Below are 17,879 nucleotides of genomic sequence, written 5' to 3'. Positions count from 1 at the left end.
TGTATGAATCGTTTCCAATTTCAATCTCGTTGGAATTAATTTCTATCGGTGCATTCGCGTGGTTATGCACTGCTATGAAAGCTGTGTTGTTTGAACTTCTATATAGGCCTGGTAACATTGTAAAACGATCATATGGTTTTTCTTCACTTATGCAAAAATCGCCGTTTAGCTGTGTTCTGATTTTCACCATTTGAAATCCTTGCTCTGTTAGATTGATTTTATGGTTCTCCGGAAATTTTTTTAGCATATGAAATGTTTTCTTGCCAATTTTCAATGAATTTTTGCTGATATCAATTTTGGCGTTCAAGTCTTTTAGGGACTCGTAACCAATTAGCCCATCAAAAAACTTGTGGAATTTGAAAATGTAGAACTTTAACTTTTTATTGATTTGGAATGGGTCGAAAGAAGCTGATTTAGATATTGTATGGGTGCCACTGATGTTTGTAACCTTAATCCCTGTTTCCGTTTTGCAATTTTGGATATTAACATGTTCCGGAGAGATATAGTTTTTATTCGCTCCAGTGTCGATTAAAAACTTCATTTCCCCTTTCGTTGTATTTATCGAAACGTACGGAATAAAATTATTATCTTTTACCTTTTTATTGCCTCTGCCGCGCCCACCAGAAAATTTAGTTCATCATCGACGAGAACGTCGTCGTCGTCCGCATCTAGTATTGCATCATTCAGCTGCCCGCGGGTGTCATGTTCCCGTTCGTTCGCCTTAGTGCAACGGCATTCTGTTTCAGGGTCGTCGTTGTGGTTATTTACCTCCGTTCTAGACTTAGCGGTACGCATTGAGACGTCGTCGTCCGCGTTTGGTTTTGAATTTCTGAATTTGCTTGAGCCGCTAGGTTTGTTGGTATATGGAGGATTGAACTTGGTTTTCTCCATCTGGTTGTTTTTAATTTCTGGATATTTGCCAGCTGAAGGGCCTTTATCCATTCTTTGCCTAAAAGCGGCGTTGGAATGCTGTATTGAAATGTCTTGCGCTTCTTCTAGTGTTTTAGGCCTGTAACTTCTCACGTACATGGAGAGTTGTTCCCCGTTCAAGCCGTCTATATAACGCGTTAAAGTCATGAGACTGATCAATTTGTTAACAGCCTCAATGGATGATTTGTAATCCGTCATCTGAGCGGCGGATGTTTTAATCGCGGTATCGATTGATTTTAGTTTATGATAATATTCGTGTAGTGTTAATTTGCCTTGGCGGATGTAAAATAGACTTTGTATGTGTGAAGTTATATCTCTTTTGTCGCCAAATGAGTTCAGTAATATTTCTTTAATGTCCTCCCACTCTTTTGGGTTGCCGGAAGCTATCAAAACTTCTCTGGCGTCCCCGGTTATTTTTGATTTTATGACGCGGATAATTTGTTTCCATTTAGGGAAATCATCCTCGTATTCTAATAGGTCTTCCAAGGTTTGGTCGACATCCTCAACCCATGCGAGGGTTTCTTTCCTGTTTCCAGAAAAAGTCGGAATAATTTTGATTTGGTCAGGAATGCTGAAAGTTTCCGACCGTCTACTATTTAGTGAATTGATCGTGTCGATCAATGAATTTTGATTTTCGGTTAATTTCTTAACCTGGTTTATTAATTGCTCCTTGGTGATTTCACCTGAGGCTTCACCGCTTGACTTGACGTCCGGGTTCATTTTTAATTTAATTTTTTTTTTATTTATTTCAGACGTTAAAATATTGCTTTTCCTAAGAGGTTTTAGAAGATATCCTCTCTTTTTAAAACTTTAGGTGTGGCGAATATTGACGACTTTAGTATTTAGACAAATGTAAAAACTTTGTCTGTTTGTGTGTGTGTGTTTTTTTTAATTATTTTACCCTATTCCGAGGGTCACTTTTGTTCACTTTTTGTTCACTTTTATTCACTTGAGTGGAGAAAAAAGTTTTCTACTTACAGTAGGATATTCTGCATCCTCCTGGAGTTTAAGGTATCCTGTAGAATCCTGGGGGTTGGTTCGTCAAGTGGGTCCTTCTTCGTTCCTGATGCTCGCAACTCGGTGGTTTTCTTTCTCCGATGGTTTCCCGGGGCACCAGCTGTTCACTATGAACTTAACTCGGTTGGGTTTGATGCACTACGAATCACTTTTCGCGACACTACTTCCACTTTTTTTTCCAGACTGCGCCAGCTTTGCGAGACTTCGCCGAGACTTATAAAAAAAACATTTATTCAAAAACACTAAACCTAGATTCTACAATTCACACTTAAAACTAAAGTCATTTCACTGTGCCCTAGCCTTTTTATCACTTCGTATACCTAGCGTCAGCGTTTGCCATCCGGTCCGTTGGTGCGTCGTCGGTCACGTTGTCTCCGTTTCGATTCTGCTGCGTTGACGATTGCGTATCGATCGGTGTCACTGCCGGTCGATCAGCCAAAATCCAACCTGTTGGTTGTTGCTAAGCGGTGCATGCCTATGATGATGAATGTGTGGCACCGCCTGGGTTGTACGATCGGTGCGGGTTGTTTATGTTGATGGACGAGGAGCGCCGCCTGGGTGTAAGGGGCGGTGCGGTAGCCTATGTTGGTGGAAGTGGGCGCCGTCCGGGTGTAACGTATACATCCCGCAATTGCTGAAACATATAGGGTAATTCGCCAATTGTTGAACGGTTAGTACTGGCATTTTGGTTTTCGTTTGTTTTTCCGTGCATAATTCCACTTTAGTTGAAAAATATCCAGTGAACGTCTAGATCTACTCATCCCTTATACTGCCAATTGAATTTGTATTCCCTTAAATTTCATTCTCTAAGAGAAAATAGAACATTTGTATGGGAAGTCTGTAACCCAAATGTTGGACGGTTCTCCCCAATTGTTGAACGGTTGAAGCTTTGCTCGTAATTGATGACGTATAACCCGACATCAACCTATCATTCACCTGTTTTTATTTTGGCCACCAAACCCAACATAGACCCAACAGTTATCCGATGTGAGTCCAACAGTGGTCCAACATTTGATAAAAATTGACCCGACTTTGACCCGACATGCGATTTTTTTCACTCTGGCGGATTTTTTCCCGGGTTTTTCGTGTTTTGTGCCCAGCTAGTCCGAGCTAGTGACAATTCATTCAAATGACAAGGAATCGCTCACTTGAAGAGAGCTCCAGTGGACTGAAATCGTTTTAAACATGACAAGATGCAAAAATGGCTGAACTGATTTGATTAGAAGCGAAAACGACAGAAGAAAAGTATGCCATTGAAAGCCCCTGAAACACATCTGGAAACCCATGTAGAGGGTCTTGTTTCCCGGACTGAAAAAAATCCCGGGATTCGGGATTTTTATTTTCCAAATCCCGGGATTTCCCGGGATCCCGGGAAAAAATCAAATTTCCCAAAAACGATACAAAATACTAATGGATCAATTTCTTAAACATTTTTCATCAAATTCGATCAACTAGTAATCCTTATTTTTTAAATTAAAATTTTTTAAAAAGACATTTGATTGTGTACGGTCAATTGGAAACATTAAACGATATTAGAATATTCAAATAAAGCACTCATCTTCTTCCGGAATAGGTTAACTTGGGCTATTCTGCCTGGACTTTAGAAGAAAATGTCTCAATAAATTTCATCGGAAATATTTGACCTACAACGTCAAAACTATCCCAGAGAGAGCCCTGCAGAAGTTATGAAATGTTTGCCCATTTTCCTGAATTATATTCCTCTAAAAATTCTACGAATTTTCCCCATAATTTAATCGGAAATGCGTCAAGCATTTGCTCAGGTCAGTTGAAAATTATATATCAATACAGTATTACTTCAGAAACATCTAAAGAGATGTACACTATATTTTTTTAAAAGAAAACTTTGCAGAAGTTCTATCGTTACATATTTCACATGTTTTGTAAAAAAAATCTATAGAAAATCTGCTACTATAAATGTTGAACATGGCTATCAATCCCAGGAATATTACCATAGAATAATCTAGTTATATCTTTAAATAAATCCTTAGATTCCATATTCTAATATTCTGCCTGTTGATTTAGTTTTCTTATAATTGTAGTGTAACGCCAAATAAATAAACATGAATGTATGAATATTCTGCCAAAAAATCAGTCAGGCTTTCATCAAAAGCTTGATTTCCGTAGAACTAAAATATACTAGATCTGCCAATAGAATTGGAAGAGAAAATGGAATCAATGATGAAGAAGATTTGATGTGCAATTTTACGTTTTAGTGAAAAACTATTGAAATTTTTTCAGTTTTCGTGAAATCCCGGGATTTTTTGAAAAATATCCCGGGATTCGGGATTTTCCAGATCCCGGGATATCCCGGGATTTTTGTCCCGGGAAATCCCGGGCAAGACCCTCTAAACCCATGGGACCCACTCAACCCCCAAGAACACTCGTGGAACTACCCTGAAATCCCTTGAAAACCCGTGGGTTGCTTCTGAACCTCCTGGAACGCCTTGAAATACTCCTGGGACCCCCTTAACACTCTGAATTCCTCTCGAACAACTCTGGAACGCCCTTGATACCCATTGAAAACCACTGGAATCTTTCTGAAGCCCACTGGAACACCCCTAGAACATCCCTGAAACGCCCGTAAAACCCCATGAAATGCACGGTTAGGTAAAGTGAAAAAAAAATTCTAGCAGTCATGCTAACATCGTAGGTTATGCCAGTGTTCAACAATTGGATCATGGATGCATAATGATAGTGTGATAAGAAAAATATTTTATGCAATTTCTCATCGTAATAGGCTGTTTTACCTCACGCAAATCTGACAGGAAAAGACCTACTTTCCCACACTAAATTATCAGTGCTGTAATGGTTCATTACAGCACTGATTTGCGTTGCGTAATGAACCATTACAGCACTGTTTTCAGTTTTGATCAACTTCTTGATGCTTTCTGGACGCAGGTTTGAAAAATAGGGACAACTGCACAGTATAACCTGCTATGATCAGACTTTCTTAAACATGGCTATGAACATCAGTGTGCAGTTTGATGTAAAAGTTTTGTTAAAAACTATCCTCAAGTGGTAATTTATGAAATTGCAGAAAACGTTGTACACATCTCGGTGCAGAACTCGATTTTTACAGCACTCGTCGTACTTATCCAACTCGGCAAGCCTCGTTGGATAAGTGTACAACTCGTGCTGTAAAAATCTTCATTCTGCACCTTGTTGCGTAAACTACTATTTCCAAATTTAATTACAGTGAAAATGTGATTTTAAACAATGTTAAACTGTTAAGGACATCCTTCCAGTTCTTGTAACTATGGTGTGCCTTTGATATTTGTGGTCGATTTGCCCGCAAAGCTTATTTCGTAACGTCAATTTCTTAAAATAATCTTAAAAATTGTGCAATTTTCGTGTCATCTGCGGTACTAAATTTTCAATCAATTTTTTTGACATAAAATATGTATAATTATGTAACTTCATTAGAGCAATATCGTAACCCACGTGTATATGCATCTACATCATACGTTTACGTTGGATGAAAATTACTTAAGTAAGATTTATAATAAAATATTCAGAAACTGTTCAACATTTGGGTAGTGTTCAACAAAAGCGAATTACCCTATTATGTAGCTTACTGAACGAGTTCTAGAACCAGTGACATGATTACTTCCAGCTTGAGCCGAGTACGCGAGTGGTTGCATGGAAACAGTACGAATCGTACAGAGCGAACCCAGATGTGTTCGACCCAATACGACATTCTACACAGAATCCGGGAGTGTTATCAGGTATGGATCACTTAGCAGCACCGAGAGAGCAATCATTTTCATCACGGCAGAATCAAACGGTCGGACGAACAGTTTCGGTGAGAGCAATGTCAGGTGGTAAGTCAGAAGAAGTAAGTTTGGCAATCGGTGTCTGTAGGTAGACTGCCATGTACAGCGGGCGATCGACGGCAGGATCTCACATGCCAGTACGCTCCAGTATTGCGCGTCGTGGGAGATCCAAACATGCCTGAGCAAGTTCCATCGAGACTTCAACGATCCGGTAGAGAACAGTGGGTGGAAGAAGACTATGACGATCCATGCTCTCTAACAAAGAAACAACACGTCAGTCTGGAAGTGCAGTGTCGTGAACGACAACTGGTTCAACCAATAGCAGTCAAGGCACGTTTGGGCTGGACGTTATGTGGCGGAACTTACTTACTTCCTTTCAGTTCTGAGCACCCACGGTGGTGCAGAGGGCCCAATTGAAAGATCTCCATTCTGGGAGTTTCCGCCATCGCTTTGGTCAGGTCAAATTTCTGTTGACTCTCTTGATTTCGTTGTTGAGGTTGCATCGCCATGAGCCTCTGCTGCGATGTCCTGCTGGGTTCCAATCTAACGTTTGCTTGCAGATTCCGTTTCCACCCCTGCGTAGAGTGTGGCCGACCCACCTCCACTTTCGGTCGGCTTTTGATGACATCCACGATGGAGCTCCACACAGATCGAAAAAAGAGTGTAACATTCTGTGACATATGATGCACATAATTGGAGTATCCCACGCTCATAGAAGTTTACATGACATATCATGTGAAGTTCATGAAATATCATGTAAACTTCCATTATATGTCATGTAATTCAGCATGACTCTGAGAGTTTACATGACATATAACACAAATTTACATGATATATCATGTAAACCATCAAAACACTAAGTTTACATGGCTAAAATGAAGTTTACATGACGTGTAAATCTCATTATTTTTATCTGTGCACGTTGGAGATCCAATTGTGAGGCCACCATGCACGAATTATACACCGCAGGCATCTATTGATGAAGCCGTTGAGTGTTCTCCGCTGATACACACCAGTTTTTACTGGCGTATAGCAGCAGATTTCACAATCAAGTTATAAATTCGGATCTTAGTGCGTCGACTCATCTGGTTGTTTTTCCATACATTTATTAAACTCGCAAAAGCAGCCTTCGCCTTCTTGATCCGTTCACCTATGTCGATCTTGGTGCTGAAAACGGCTGCCATTTGGCTACCAAGATATTGGAAGCTTTCAACATTCTCCACTGGTTGCCCAGCTTCCGTAAAGCTGGAAGGGGTGACCGTATTTACATCCAACGATTTGGTCTCGTTGACGTTGATGGTAAGACCTGCCGCTGAGGAGCGATTGGCAAGATCATCGAGCTTGCTCTGCGGTTGAGCTACGAGTTCAACGTCATCATCCAGTTCGAAGTCATTTAGTTGCTCCATGGCTATGGGCTGCCACAGCAACCCACGATTTGGCTTACGATCAATTGCACCTACCAGGATCTCGTCGACTACGATGAGGAACAGTAATGGTGATAGTATACATCCTTGCCTCACTCCAACACCGACCCGGATGGGATCCGACAAGACACCGTTGTGCAGTACTCCGCACGAAAAGGCCCTGTACTGTGCTTCAATAAGGCCGATGAGGACACCCTCGCGCCTGAGGGCTTTCCACATGTTTATGTGATTGAGACGATCGAAAGCTTTTTCGCAATCAATGAACACCAAGTAGAAGTATGTAGAGTAAAGTATGTTGGATGCTGGATGGAAATGGTATACAGGGAATGGCCAAAATGTTTGGGATAGGCAACTTTTTTTCTCCCACAAAAAAATTCAACATGCTGTAACTTTTCATAGACTGCATCAAAAAATCTCAAATTTTGACTGTTTGTCAACCTATTATATGTACATCATTGGTACAAATTTGGGCTCGATTGATTAATGTTTCGCAAAGTAAGAACCGTTCGGTAAAAACACTATTTTTTAGACAACTCATTTTTGCGCTATCATATTTCGGAAACCAGTAAACCGAATTGAATGAAATTTTGAACGTAAACTAACAATATGTATATGCTTCACAAACGATTAAAATATAGGTACTTTTTAAACGTTGAAAAAAGTTATCATGGATTGACACTTTGTAACCTTCTCATAACCAACGACCTCGCGAGAGCTTCAATGTTGCTCACACTCTAGCCGTAATAAATGGAAGCATAGGTTCTTCTTACCATGTAAAATACACCACACCTACAACAGCACAACAGAACACAACATCCACGTAGCTACCGCCAACATTCCCCACCAAATATGATAATTGCGTATCAGGAACCCTCAGTTGCTACCGCTCTTCTCTACTAGGAATAGGATCTCACTCTCTACTTGCCGTTTGCTCATATGACCACTTGACCACGATGTAAGAGTGCTATCACTACACTTCAGCACCGCAAGATATTATTTGATCGAAGTGCAGATCATCAGTTCCCGGTTAACTGCAAAGCAGGCAGAACGCGTGTTAAAGTTCGTGGTTGTTCCCATAAATAAATAGCCTGACCGATAGAACAATTCCAATTGTGCAACAGTAACGATTGTGTGTGAAGTGGATAGTCGGTAGTTATGGCTGCCTTATGGCAAGGTAACAGTGAAGTGAATATTTAGAATGCTAGCCTTGATTACCTAGTTTTTATTATTCAGCCACCCCGATCCACGATTTTTTGCATGAAGCTCATAGAGCAATAATGGAGTAGAGAAAGTGTTACAATGAGATCGGTAAGAGTGAACGCCTGAAGCAAGTCCCAAATGTGGTGTAAAGAAAGATTTTGATGGCCCCCATCATGTTCATTCCATTAGGCTTTTCGTTCACGACCAAGTATGAGGTGGCAGAACGAGTATAATCCTGGCGCGATGTCGGTATGGCCTACCAGCCCTGGAGTAGCCGGCATGTCACCGGTGAGCCAACTTCTGTCCAGGCGGAAGTGTCACGCAGGAGTCGTCGCGGGATACACTCTACACTGACACCCACACACACTAATCACATTAGGCAGACGTAGGTTAAGCTGGAATTAAAACGTAAGTACTAAAATACACCATTTATTTCATTGGCATGTAAAATTTATGCTTTTATTTAACTATGGATGAATTCGATTCCTCTTCATGAGTGGTTCCACTGTATTCGAACCAATATTTAGGCTGGTACAGGTACCTGGGTGTAGGGATCAGTACCTCCAGCCCCTCTTTAACCTGTTTTGTCTCCGTCTCATGCGGCCTTCTTACGGGGAGGTGACAACTTTTTGGATTTTTCTCGAAAAAATGTATTTTTTTAGATCAATATCAATAAATTTTAGTGTTGATGTCCAAAGATTTTCCACTTCTGTTCTCAAGTTATCTCTAATCAGATATATTAGAGCCTATTTAGATTGAAGAAAGAACACATTTAGTAATTTTTGTGTGGTATTGTAAATTTCAACCCGTTATAACTTAATTCGCCGTGAGATAATATTACATTTTATAACGTCGTATTAAGTATCAATATATTGTTGATAAACGTTATAAATTTCATTCAATTCGGTTCACTGGTTTCCGAGATATGGCAGTTCAAAAATGAGTTGTCTAAAAAAATAGTGTTTTGTCCGAACGGTTCTAACTTTGCTGTGCCGACACGACCCCTGGCTCTGGCAACACTAACCGGCACAGCACTACGACGATCAATGACAGCGTGAACCAACATGACATGAATCTCACACGTCATGTTGCGACCCTCGATGATAATCTGAAAGTGCGTTGTCATCATAGCAATCAGAAAGTTTTAGCTAATAAGCGAAATTTGTTAATCTAGTTCGAAATCTATTTGCCGTTAATAAGGACTGTTCATTTTATAAAGAGGACAACTTTGCAAGGCTATAAAAAGAAAACGCGTAGTTCAAATTTGAGCAGCCTTGGTTGGTTGTTCAGTACATTATATTAGCAGATAATAACTATAATTAAATTGGGTTAAAATTGTTGGACTTCATAGAAATGTGGCAAAGTGTTAGGAGAGGTCAATTTTTCGATCCCCAAAAACTAAAGATAAACACAAAATTACTGTAAAACATCGGTGTATCGTTTTTAATTTCATAAAAGTGTTTGCCATACTGCAGCAGTATGAGTGATACATATTCTGGCAAAATATAGACCTAATCGGAATATTAGTTGTTGAGATATTAAAGTTACAAGTTGGTCTCGATTTTCAGAACAAAATTTATTTGTTAAACAAAATATATGAGAATATTAAATTTTGAATGTTTTCAATGGATCTAGCCGAAAGTACTAATAATGCAATTTCAAATGCAGAAAACCGCTTCTTGATAGCATTGTTGGCTTGGTTACTGTGCTTCATGGCAGTTACCGGAGGAAAAACAGCTTCGTTCTTTGAAGGTTCTTCTAAATAACGATGTAACCCATTGCAAATACAACATAACAATGATGTCGAAAATAAAACTTTACATGTAGTTATTTTCAAATAAGGTATATAATCACATAGGATCAAGCCTTGCTGAAAATAAATAATAATAAGCTTCTCTAGAATCGAAAACTTGCATTTATGGGGCAAAAAATATGAAATTTTTCACTATGGCCATAATTAAGGATTAAATTTATGATGAAGAATGTACTTTAAAGCATATTTTTCTTCGGTATAATTTAGAATGCGATTCTCTTCTATACTGGACAAATTTTGAACTGAATCCGTAGTGTTATTGCATCACTGGACTTAAATAAGTATGTTTTATCAATTTCATTGATAACAAGACAACTTACTATATCAAGCTGTATAATGCTTGGTGCATTATTATTGACCAACTATTACGTTCTACCTTTAGTAGAATAGTATTAGATTCCAACACATTGAAAAGTTCATAAAAATTTAAAAGTTATGTATGTGGAAAGCTATGTAGAATTTTGAGAAATTGGTTTTTACTGAGTTTTAACGAAAACCGCTCCAGTTCCATCACTAAGGACAATTTGTATAATGTTATATTTTTCCAACACTGTAGAATAGCTATGGAAGTTTATGCAAAAAACTGGTAATGATTTTATTGAAAAATAAAAAAGATATCACACAAATAAGGTGTCCTCTTTATAAAATGAACAGTCCTTATTTTCCATATAATTTGATATCCTAGTGCTAAACCGATCCGCAGATCTATAGTTCCTGAATTTGTAAACCAAATAGACTGTAAGTTAAAATAACTATTTTGCTAAATGATATGAAATCCATAACGCCCACACTTTCATAGGCGATCGATTAGTCACTCGTGCGAGGATAGACGACCCAGACCTGCTAACAAACGAAAAGGTCACCAAATTTGTAAGAATTCTAATTCAATATGCCTATCAGATTACGCTAATAAATCTACTCTTTTAGCTTGAAGCTAACCTTCCGTGAGAAACCGAGTTTGCTTTCTTGAGTTGGTGTCGCCTAACCCCACATTTGCGATACATTAATCAATCGAGCCCAAATTCGTACCAATAATGCACATATAATATAAATTAAGAGCCCATATAGCCGAGGCGGTAAACGCACGGGTATTCAGCATGACCATGCTGAGGGTGACGGGTTCGATTCCCGGTCGGTCCAGGATCTTTTCGTAAAGAAAATTTCCTTGACTTCCTTGGGCATAGAGTATCTTCGTGCCTGCCACACGATATACACATGCAAAATGGTCATTGGCAGAGGAAGCTCTCAGTTAATAACTGTGGAAGTGCTCATAGAACACTAAGCTGAGAAGCAGGCTTTGTCCCAGTGAGGACGTTACGCCAAGAAGAAGAAGAAAAATGCACATATAATAGGTTGACAGTCAAAGTTTGAGATTTTTTGATGCACTCTATGAAAAGTTACAGCATGTTGATTTTTTTGTGGGAGAAAAAAAGTTGCCTATCCCAAACATTTTGGCCATCCCCTGTACGTCTTTGAAAATTTGAAATTTAATCTGAAATATCAGGTACTTATCCAATGACCTTTCTACGGCATAACAAGAATAAGCAAACTGTATTCAAGTTCCATTGTGAAAATATATAACGCAAGTATATGCAATTCGAGAGCTGAGTTGAAAACAAATTCCATGTGATTGGATGGTACGAGTTTTGAATTGCTTCCGCCGAGGTAAAAAATACATAGGATATACACACAGCTTCAATCGATGTAGGAGCCATGCCATGAGCGAGTGTATGATGGCAGGCAGCATTTGTTCGGCTTGCCGCAAATATTGCTCTACGAGTAATAGAATTTGTATGGTGCATTGATGTTTTGACTAGCGAGAGGAATTTTATTTGGCATATTGCATGACAGAAAGCGCGCCGTAGCTTAGTACCGGGAATCGATGAGAATGGATTATTGGGCTGTATAGAATTTGGTTCGATCGAATTTCATACAAACCCGCTTCAACATCTTGGCTTCATATATTGATAAACACTAAATAATTCCCGAATCAACAATTTCATTTGGATTTTGTTTAAATTTTCAATATTTAACTGTCAGTGCAGAAACAAATTAATAGAATTGGTTTGTTTCATAAGCTACACAGTGTTGAACAGTTATTCAAACTTTTTTTTTTCAGAATATTTTAATGCAGAGATTTATAATTTCATGTGCATGAAATATTTTCATCAGCCTTATTTAAATTTCCGTCAAAATCCTAATTTAATTCGAATCTCTACCAATCTAGAATTACAATCTCCACAAAAGCATTTCACACGCCATTCCATTGAAAAAAATATGCCGTTCAACCCTTTCGATTACCACTCGGCACTGATTGAATGCACTCGATTCTAATATGGATAACATTTCATTCATTTCCGCTGTCACACTACACAAATCACCACCAGCTAGCAGCGTCATCCTTCCCACGCACGCACACGCAACGTATACACCAAACCCGCGGTAAACCAGCAGCCAGGCAGGAGTCAGCTTTCCAATCAAATTTGTAGATTTCTCACTAAATACGGCTGGCTGGCTGGCTGGCAGAAACACCAGCACCGGGAGGGCCTACGGTAGCCGACGGGAGCCATTTCCGTGATAACAACACGTCCTACCTCCTAAAATAAAACAAAAAATCCACAAAACAGCGGACCAGGGCCTCACGAGCCGCGCTGACATCCGTCATTGCTTCTCTTTCTGCATGGTGTCGCGGGAAATTGGTATAAAATGCGAAACTGGAATCATGCGAGGATTCTGACGAGAATTCTGCGAGGATTCTGACGAGAATCCTGCGAGGATTCTGACGAGAATCCTGCAAGGATTCTGACGAGAATCCTGCAAGGATTCTGACGAGAATCCTGCAAGGATTCTGACGAGAATCCTGCAAGGATTCTGACGAGAATCCTGCAAGGATTCTGACGAGAATCCTGCAAGGATTCTGACGAGAATCCTGCAAGGATTCTGACGAGAATCCTGCAAGGATTCTGACGAGAATCCTGCAAGGATTCTGACGAGAATCCTGCAAGGATTCTGACGAGAATCCTGCAAGGATTCTGACGAGAATCCTGCAAGGATTCTGACGAGAATCCTGCAAGGATTCTGACGAGAATCCTGCAAGGATTCTGACGAGAATCCTGCAAGGATTCTGACGAGAATCCTGCAAGGATTCTGACGAGAATCCTGCAAGGATTCTGACGAGAATCCTGCAAGGATTCTGACGAGAATCCTGCAAGGATTCTGACGAGAATCCTGCAAGGATTCTGACGAGAATCCTGCAAGGATTCTGACGAGAATCCTGCAAGGATTCTGACGAGAATCCTGCAAGGATTCTGACGAGAATCCTGCAAGGATTCTGACGAGAATCCTGCAAGGATTCTGACGAGAATCCTGCAAGGATTCTGACGAGAATCCTGCAAGGATTCTGACGAGAATCCTGCAAGGATTCTGACGAGAATCCTGCAAGGATTCTGACGAGAATCCTGCAACGATTCTGACGAGAATCCTGCAACGATTCTGACGAGAATCCTGCAACGATTCTGACGAGAATCCTGCAAGGATTCTGACGAGAATCCTGCAAGGATTCTGACGAGAATCCTGCAAGGATTCTGACGAGAATCCTGCAAGGATTCTGACGAGAATCCTGCAAGGATTCTGACGAGAATCCTGCAAGGATTCTGACGAGAATCCTGCAAGGATTCTGACGAGAATCCTGCAAGGATTCTGACGAGAATCCTGCAAGGATTCTGACGAGAATCCTGCAAGGATTCTGACGAGAATCCTGCAAGGATTCTGACGAGAATCCTGCAAGGATTCTGACGAGAATCCTGCAAGGATTCTGACGAGAATCCTGCAAGGATTCTGACGAGAATCCTGCAAGGATTCTGACGAGAATCCTGCAAGGATTCTGACGAGAATCCTGCAAGGATTCTGACGAGAATCCTGCAAGGATTCTGACGAGAATCCTGCAAGGATTCTGACGAGAATCCTGCAAGGATTCTGACGAGAATCCTGCAAGGATTCCGACGAGAATCCTGCAAGGATTCTGACGAGAATCCTGCAAGGATTCTGACGAGAATCCTGCAAGGATTCTGACGAGAATCCTGCAAGGATTCTGACGAGAATCCTGCAAGGATTCTGACGAGAATCCTGCAAGGATTCTGACGAGAATCCTGCAAGGATTCTGACGAGAATCCTGCAAGGATTCTGACGAGAATCCTGCAAGGATTCTGACGAGAATCCTGCAAGGATTCTGACGAGAATCCTGCAAGGATTCTCTCCAGAATCCTCGCAGGATTCTCTCCGGAATTCTCGCAGGATTCTCTCCGGAATCCTCGCAGGATTCTCTCCGGAATCCTCGCAGGATTCTCTCCGGAATCCTCGCAGGATTCTCTCCGGAATCCTCGCAGGATTCTCTCCGGAATCCTCGCAGGATTCTCTCCGGAATCCTCGCAGGATTCTCTCCGGAATCCTCGCAGGATTCTCTCCGGAATCCTCGCAGGATTCTCTCCGGAATCCTCGCAGAATTCTCTCCGGAATCCTCGCAGGATTCTCTCCGGAATCCTCGCAGGATTCTCTCCGGAATCCTCGCACAATTGTCTCCGGATTCTCTCCGGAATCCTCGCAGGATTCTCTCCGGAATCCTCGCACAATTGTCTCCGGAATTCTCGCAGGATTCTCTCCGGAATCCTCGCAGGATTCTCTCCGGAATCCTCGCAGGATTCTCTCCGGAATCCTCGCAGGATTCTCTCCGGAATTCTCGCAGGATTCTCTCCGGAATCCTCGCAGGATTCTCTCCGGAATCCTCGCAGGATTCTCTCCGGAATCCTCGCACAATTGTCTCCGGATTCTCTCCGGAATCCTCGCACAATTGTCTCCGGAATTCTCGCAGGATTCTCTCCGGAATCCTCGCAGGATTCTCTTAGGAACCCTCGCAAGATTCTATTTCGGATTCTTTTAGATAATCCCGCGAGGATGACGGGGAGAATCCTTCAAGAATTTTGAAAAAGTGACCTCGTCTTGAATTGACCTTAACTATTTCTGAGATCTCTTTTATCCCACTCACCCCATCACACTATCCCCGCGGGAAATTGAAAATTTCGATTCGTCATGCTTTCCTCCCCTTTACGGGCGCTCCCATTCCAAATTGAAAAGCCCTGTTGCTATTGAATGGCATACCGAATGGATGGTCGTTCCGCTTCCAGAACAGCACCTCTACCCGCAAAATTTACAAACTGCGCGAAAAAAAAATCGCACCCGAAATTCGAGAACGGCAATGCACGGCGCGCGGAGTTGGCGTGTCGCTCTTTCAAGAATTCATGAAATCTAACACCGCAAACTGGATTGGACGGGCTGTCAACGCTTTTCCACCGCGCGCGACACGTCACCAGCTCGGCTTCGCCGCTTCCGGACGGAATGACATGGCGATAGCGAACGAGCAGTGATGTCAAGTTTTGGAGGCATACATATGAGTGAACTGTTGGTGAATTGAGGCCAAATGGAATGGTGTGATTTGAATTCAAAAGGGGGTCAGTGACTTCCCAGCTAACAAAAGTAGCTGCTTAACAGCTTGTGGAGCAAAAGTGCTTTCTAACCTCTATTTAGCTAAAATACAATTACACTTTCATGTTCTGCGATATTGCTGAAGACGACGAAGAACTTCTGAACAAGGTCCTTAAAATATTTTAGAAATATGTCAAGTAGTTTAGAATAAATGCCACAAATCTGGCAACACTTGCTAAAGAGCAGAAACAATGCAAGAGAACAATCATTATCGGAAAATCTTCTGAAAGCGCGCCACCTTTTTTTTATCCTCCCAAAATGCACTGTTGTACCGGCATTCAACAAACATAAATTCTATTCGCGGAAAAAGCATTCAACGCCTTCTTTCACTCCTGTCTGTATGGTTTATTGTTCGTCATCGCACTTTGCAAAATTCATCTCCACAGCAGCGGCGCTGTCGGTTTGGATAATGAATCCACCAACTGATATTGAATGGCGTAGGTTTTTGTTGAACCTCCCTTGTGGCATACTTTCCATTAGGCAAAAAGCGCGAACGAAATGGGATTGAACGGAAAAAAGCACTCACCTTAATCTTCCCTTTGTCGAAGTGTTCGTGCCCCAGCAGCAGCTTTAGCCGGGAAATGGCCGTTTCGTACCGTGCCACGGCCTGTCCCTTCTTGCCACCCGCGGACGCAGACTTTTTCGACGACGACGGTACCGTGGAGTACACGGCCGATGGCGAAGGTAACGCCGGCGCGGACGCCAGAATCTGCGAACTGGCCGTCGTTAGCGAAAGGGCAGCTGCCGAAGCCACCACGGCAGCCGCCACCGGTACCGTAAACTCCGGCGAGTGGTACTGCAGGGCATTGTTGTCCAACGGCACCGATCCAGCTTCTTCGCCATCGTCCGACTCGTTGTGAACCGCTGGCGACGACGACTGCTTTTGGCGTAGGGAAGACTTGGTGGATTTTTTACTCGGGGTACCTCCCACGGTACTGCTACTGCTACTGTTACTGTGCGAGGCCGGCAACAACGTGACGAACTCCAGCCGGGACGGAGGCTGGATTTTGCCGAGCGGCCGATCGTTGATGAGCCATTCGAGCCGGGCCGCTGGCAGTGATTCGTTTGATATGCATTCGACCTCGAGAAACTCGTCGGCACCGTAGAACGGCTTCATGTCCACGATGTGGGGATCACTTTTCGGTAAATCTGGAGGATTTGGGATATGAAGGCGTAAGATGGAACTTCTAGTAATATCGGAAGATGGCATCAATACGTACCTACTACATTTAAATCTCTAGTGACTATCTTAGTGTGAAACGAGGGTGCTGCTTCCGTTATCTCGCAGCTGTATTTCCCACTGGTGTGCGGTTCTACGCTTCGCAGTACTACGTGACTTGCGTTACAGTGGTCAACCTAACAGAGAAACAAATTATTAACTGACCTCTCCTAGATCTAGTTCCATTAACTCACATTGATGTTGATCCCGGCCTTGGGAAAGATCTTGATCGATGGGATTTCCTTGGAGGTGTAGCGGAAGAACTCGTGCTTCCCCTTGTACCACTTGACCGAGTAGAGGTCCTCGTCCGGGAGGTCGCTTTCGCAAATCAGCACCGCGGGGCTACCGACCGTTACCGCCAGCGGGACCCGCACGTGCACGCTATCCAGCCCGTGGACGCTGTAGGAAACTGAAAGATGGAAGAAAAATGGTAGATATGAGGTTAGATTCAACAGAATACGGAAGGTTGAGTCTGAAGGATGCAGAATTGAAGCAATTTCTCAAGTTATTATCAACTTTGGTATATTAGTTATATCTATGCTTATTTTCATAATTGTACATTGTTGGTGTACTCAGGTAGTGTAGTGTCAGAGGTTATCTCCAACAGCTAACTAAGGAGACAAAAGTGCATTCACGACCCACTAAACCTCCATTCCCGCCAATCTCTATGTCATTCCGGGACCACCTGTAGAATGCGCTTATTAGGAGAAAGGCTAGTGCACATCGCATCGTCGGAGTTAGCTGCGTATCCTTGTAGCAACGAATATCATACCCGTTATTTTAGGAGGACACCAAGGTAAGGTGCTCTCGCATTGCCAGCTTCCCTAGTAGCCTTTCCAGGGCAGGCAGGGTCGATATCACCTCCTGTATGCTGATGGTCAATCGGCTAGCATACAGATGAACTTGCCGACATGGGACTTCCTCCTGCACCGGAACCTGTTGAA

At 42.0% G+C, this 17,879-nt stretch overlaps 1 protein-coding gene and 1 long non-coding RNA gene across 2 annotated transcripts in view; one reads left to right on the top strand and one right to left on the bottom strand.

The window, feature by feature from the left end:
• Positions 1-17,879, bottom strand: part of LOC109406629 (uncharacterized) — a 246,946-nt gene that overhangs the window by 45,194 nt on the left and 183,873 nt on the right. Inside the window, exons 3-5 of the mRNA XM_029854731.2 lie at positions 17,130-17,344; positions 16,937-17,072; positions 16,243-16,865 (exon numbers count right to left, since the gene is read on the bottom strand). Of these exons, the coding sequence (XP_029710591.2) occupies positions 16,243-16,865; positions 16,937-17,072; positions 17,130-17,344 (974 nt within the window). The remainder of the gene's footprint in view (positions 1-16,242; positions 16,866-16,936; positions 17,073-17,129; positions 17,345-17,879) is intronic.
• Positions 7,887-8,767, top strand: LOC134284398 (uncharacterized). The gene is made up of 3 exons (XR_009995773.1): positions 7,887-8,339; positions 8,399-8,473; positions 8,555-8,767. It is a non-coding gene; the product is annotated as an uncharacterized LOC134284398 (long non-coding RNA).

This window comes from Aedes albopictus, chromosome 1, assembly GCF_035046485.1.
Source record: "Aedes albopictus strain Foshan chromosome 1, AalbF5, whole genome shotgun sequence".
NCBI lineage: Eukaryota > Metazoa > Arthropoda > Insecta > Diptera > Culicidae > Aedes > Aedes albopictus.
The sequence above is the reverse complement of the archived record's forward strand: the minus strand, read 5'-3'. Positions and strand labels throughout refer to the sequence as shown.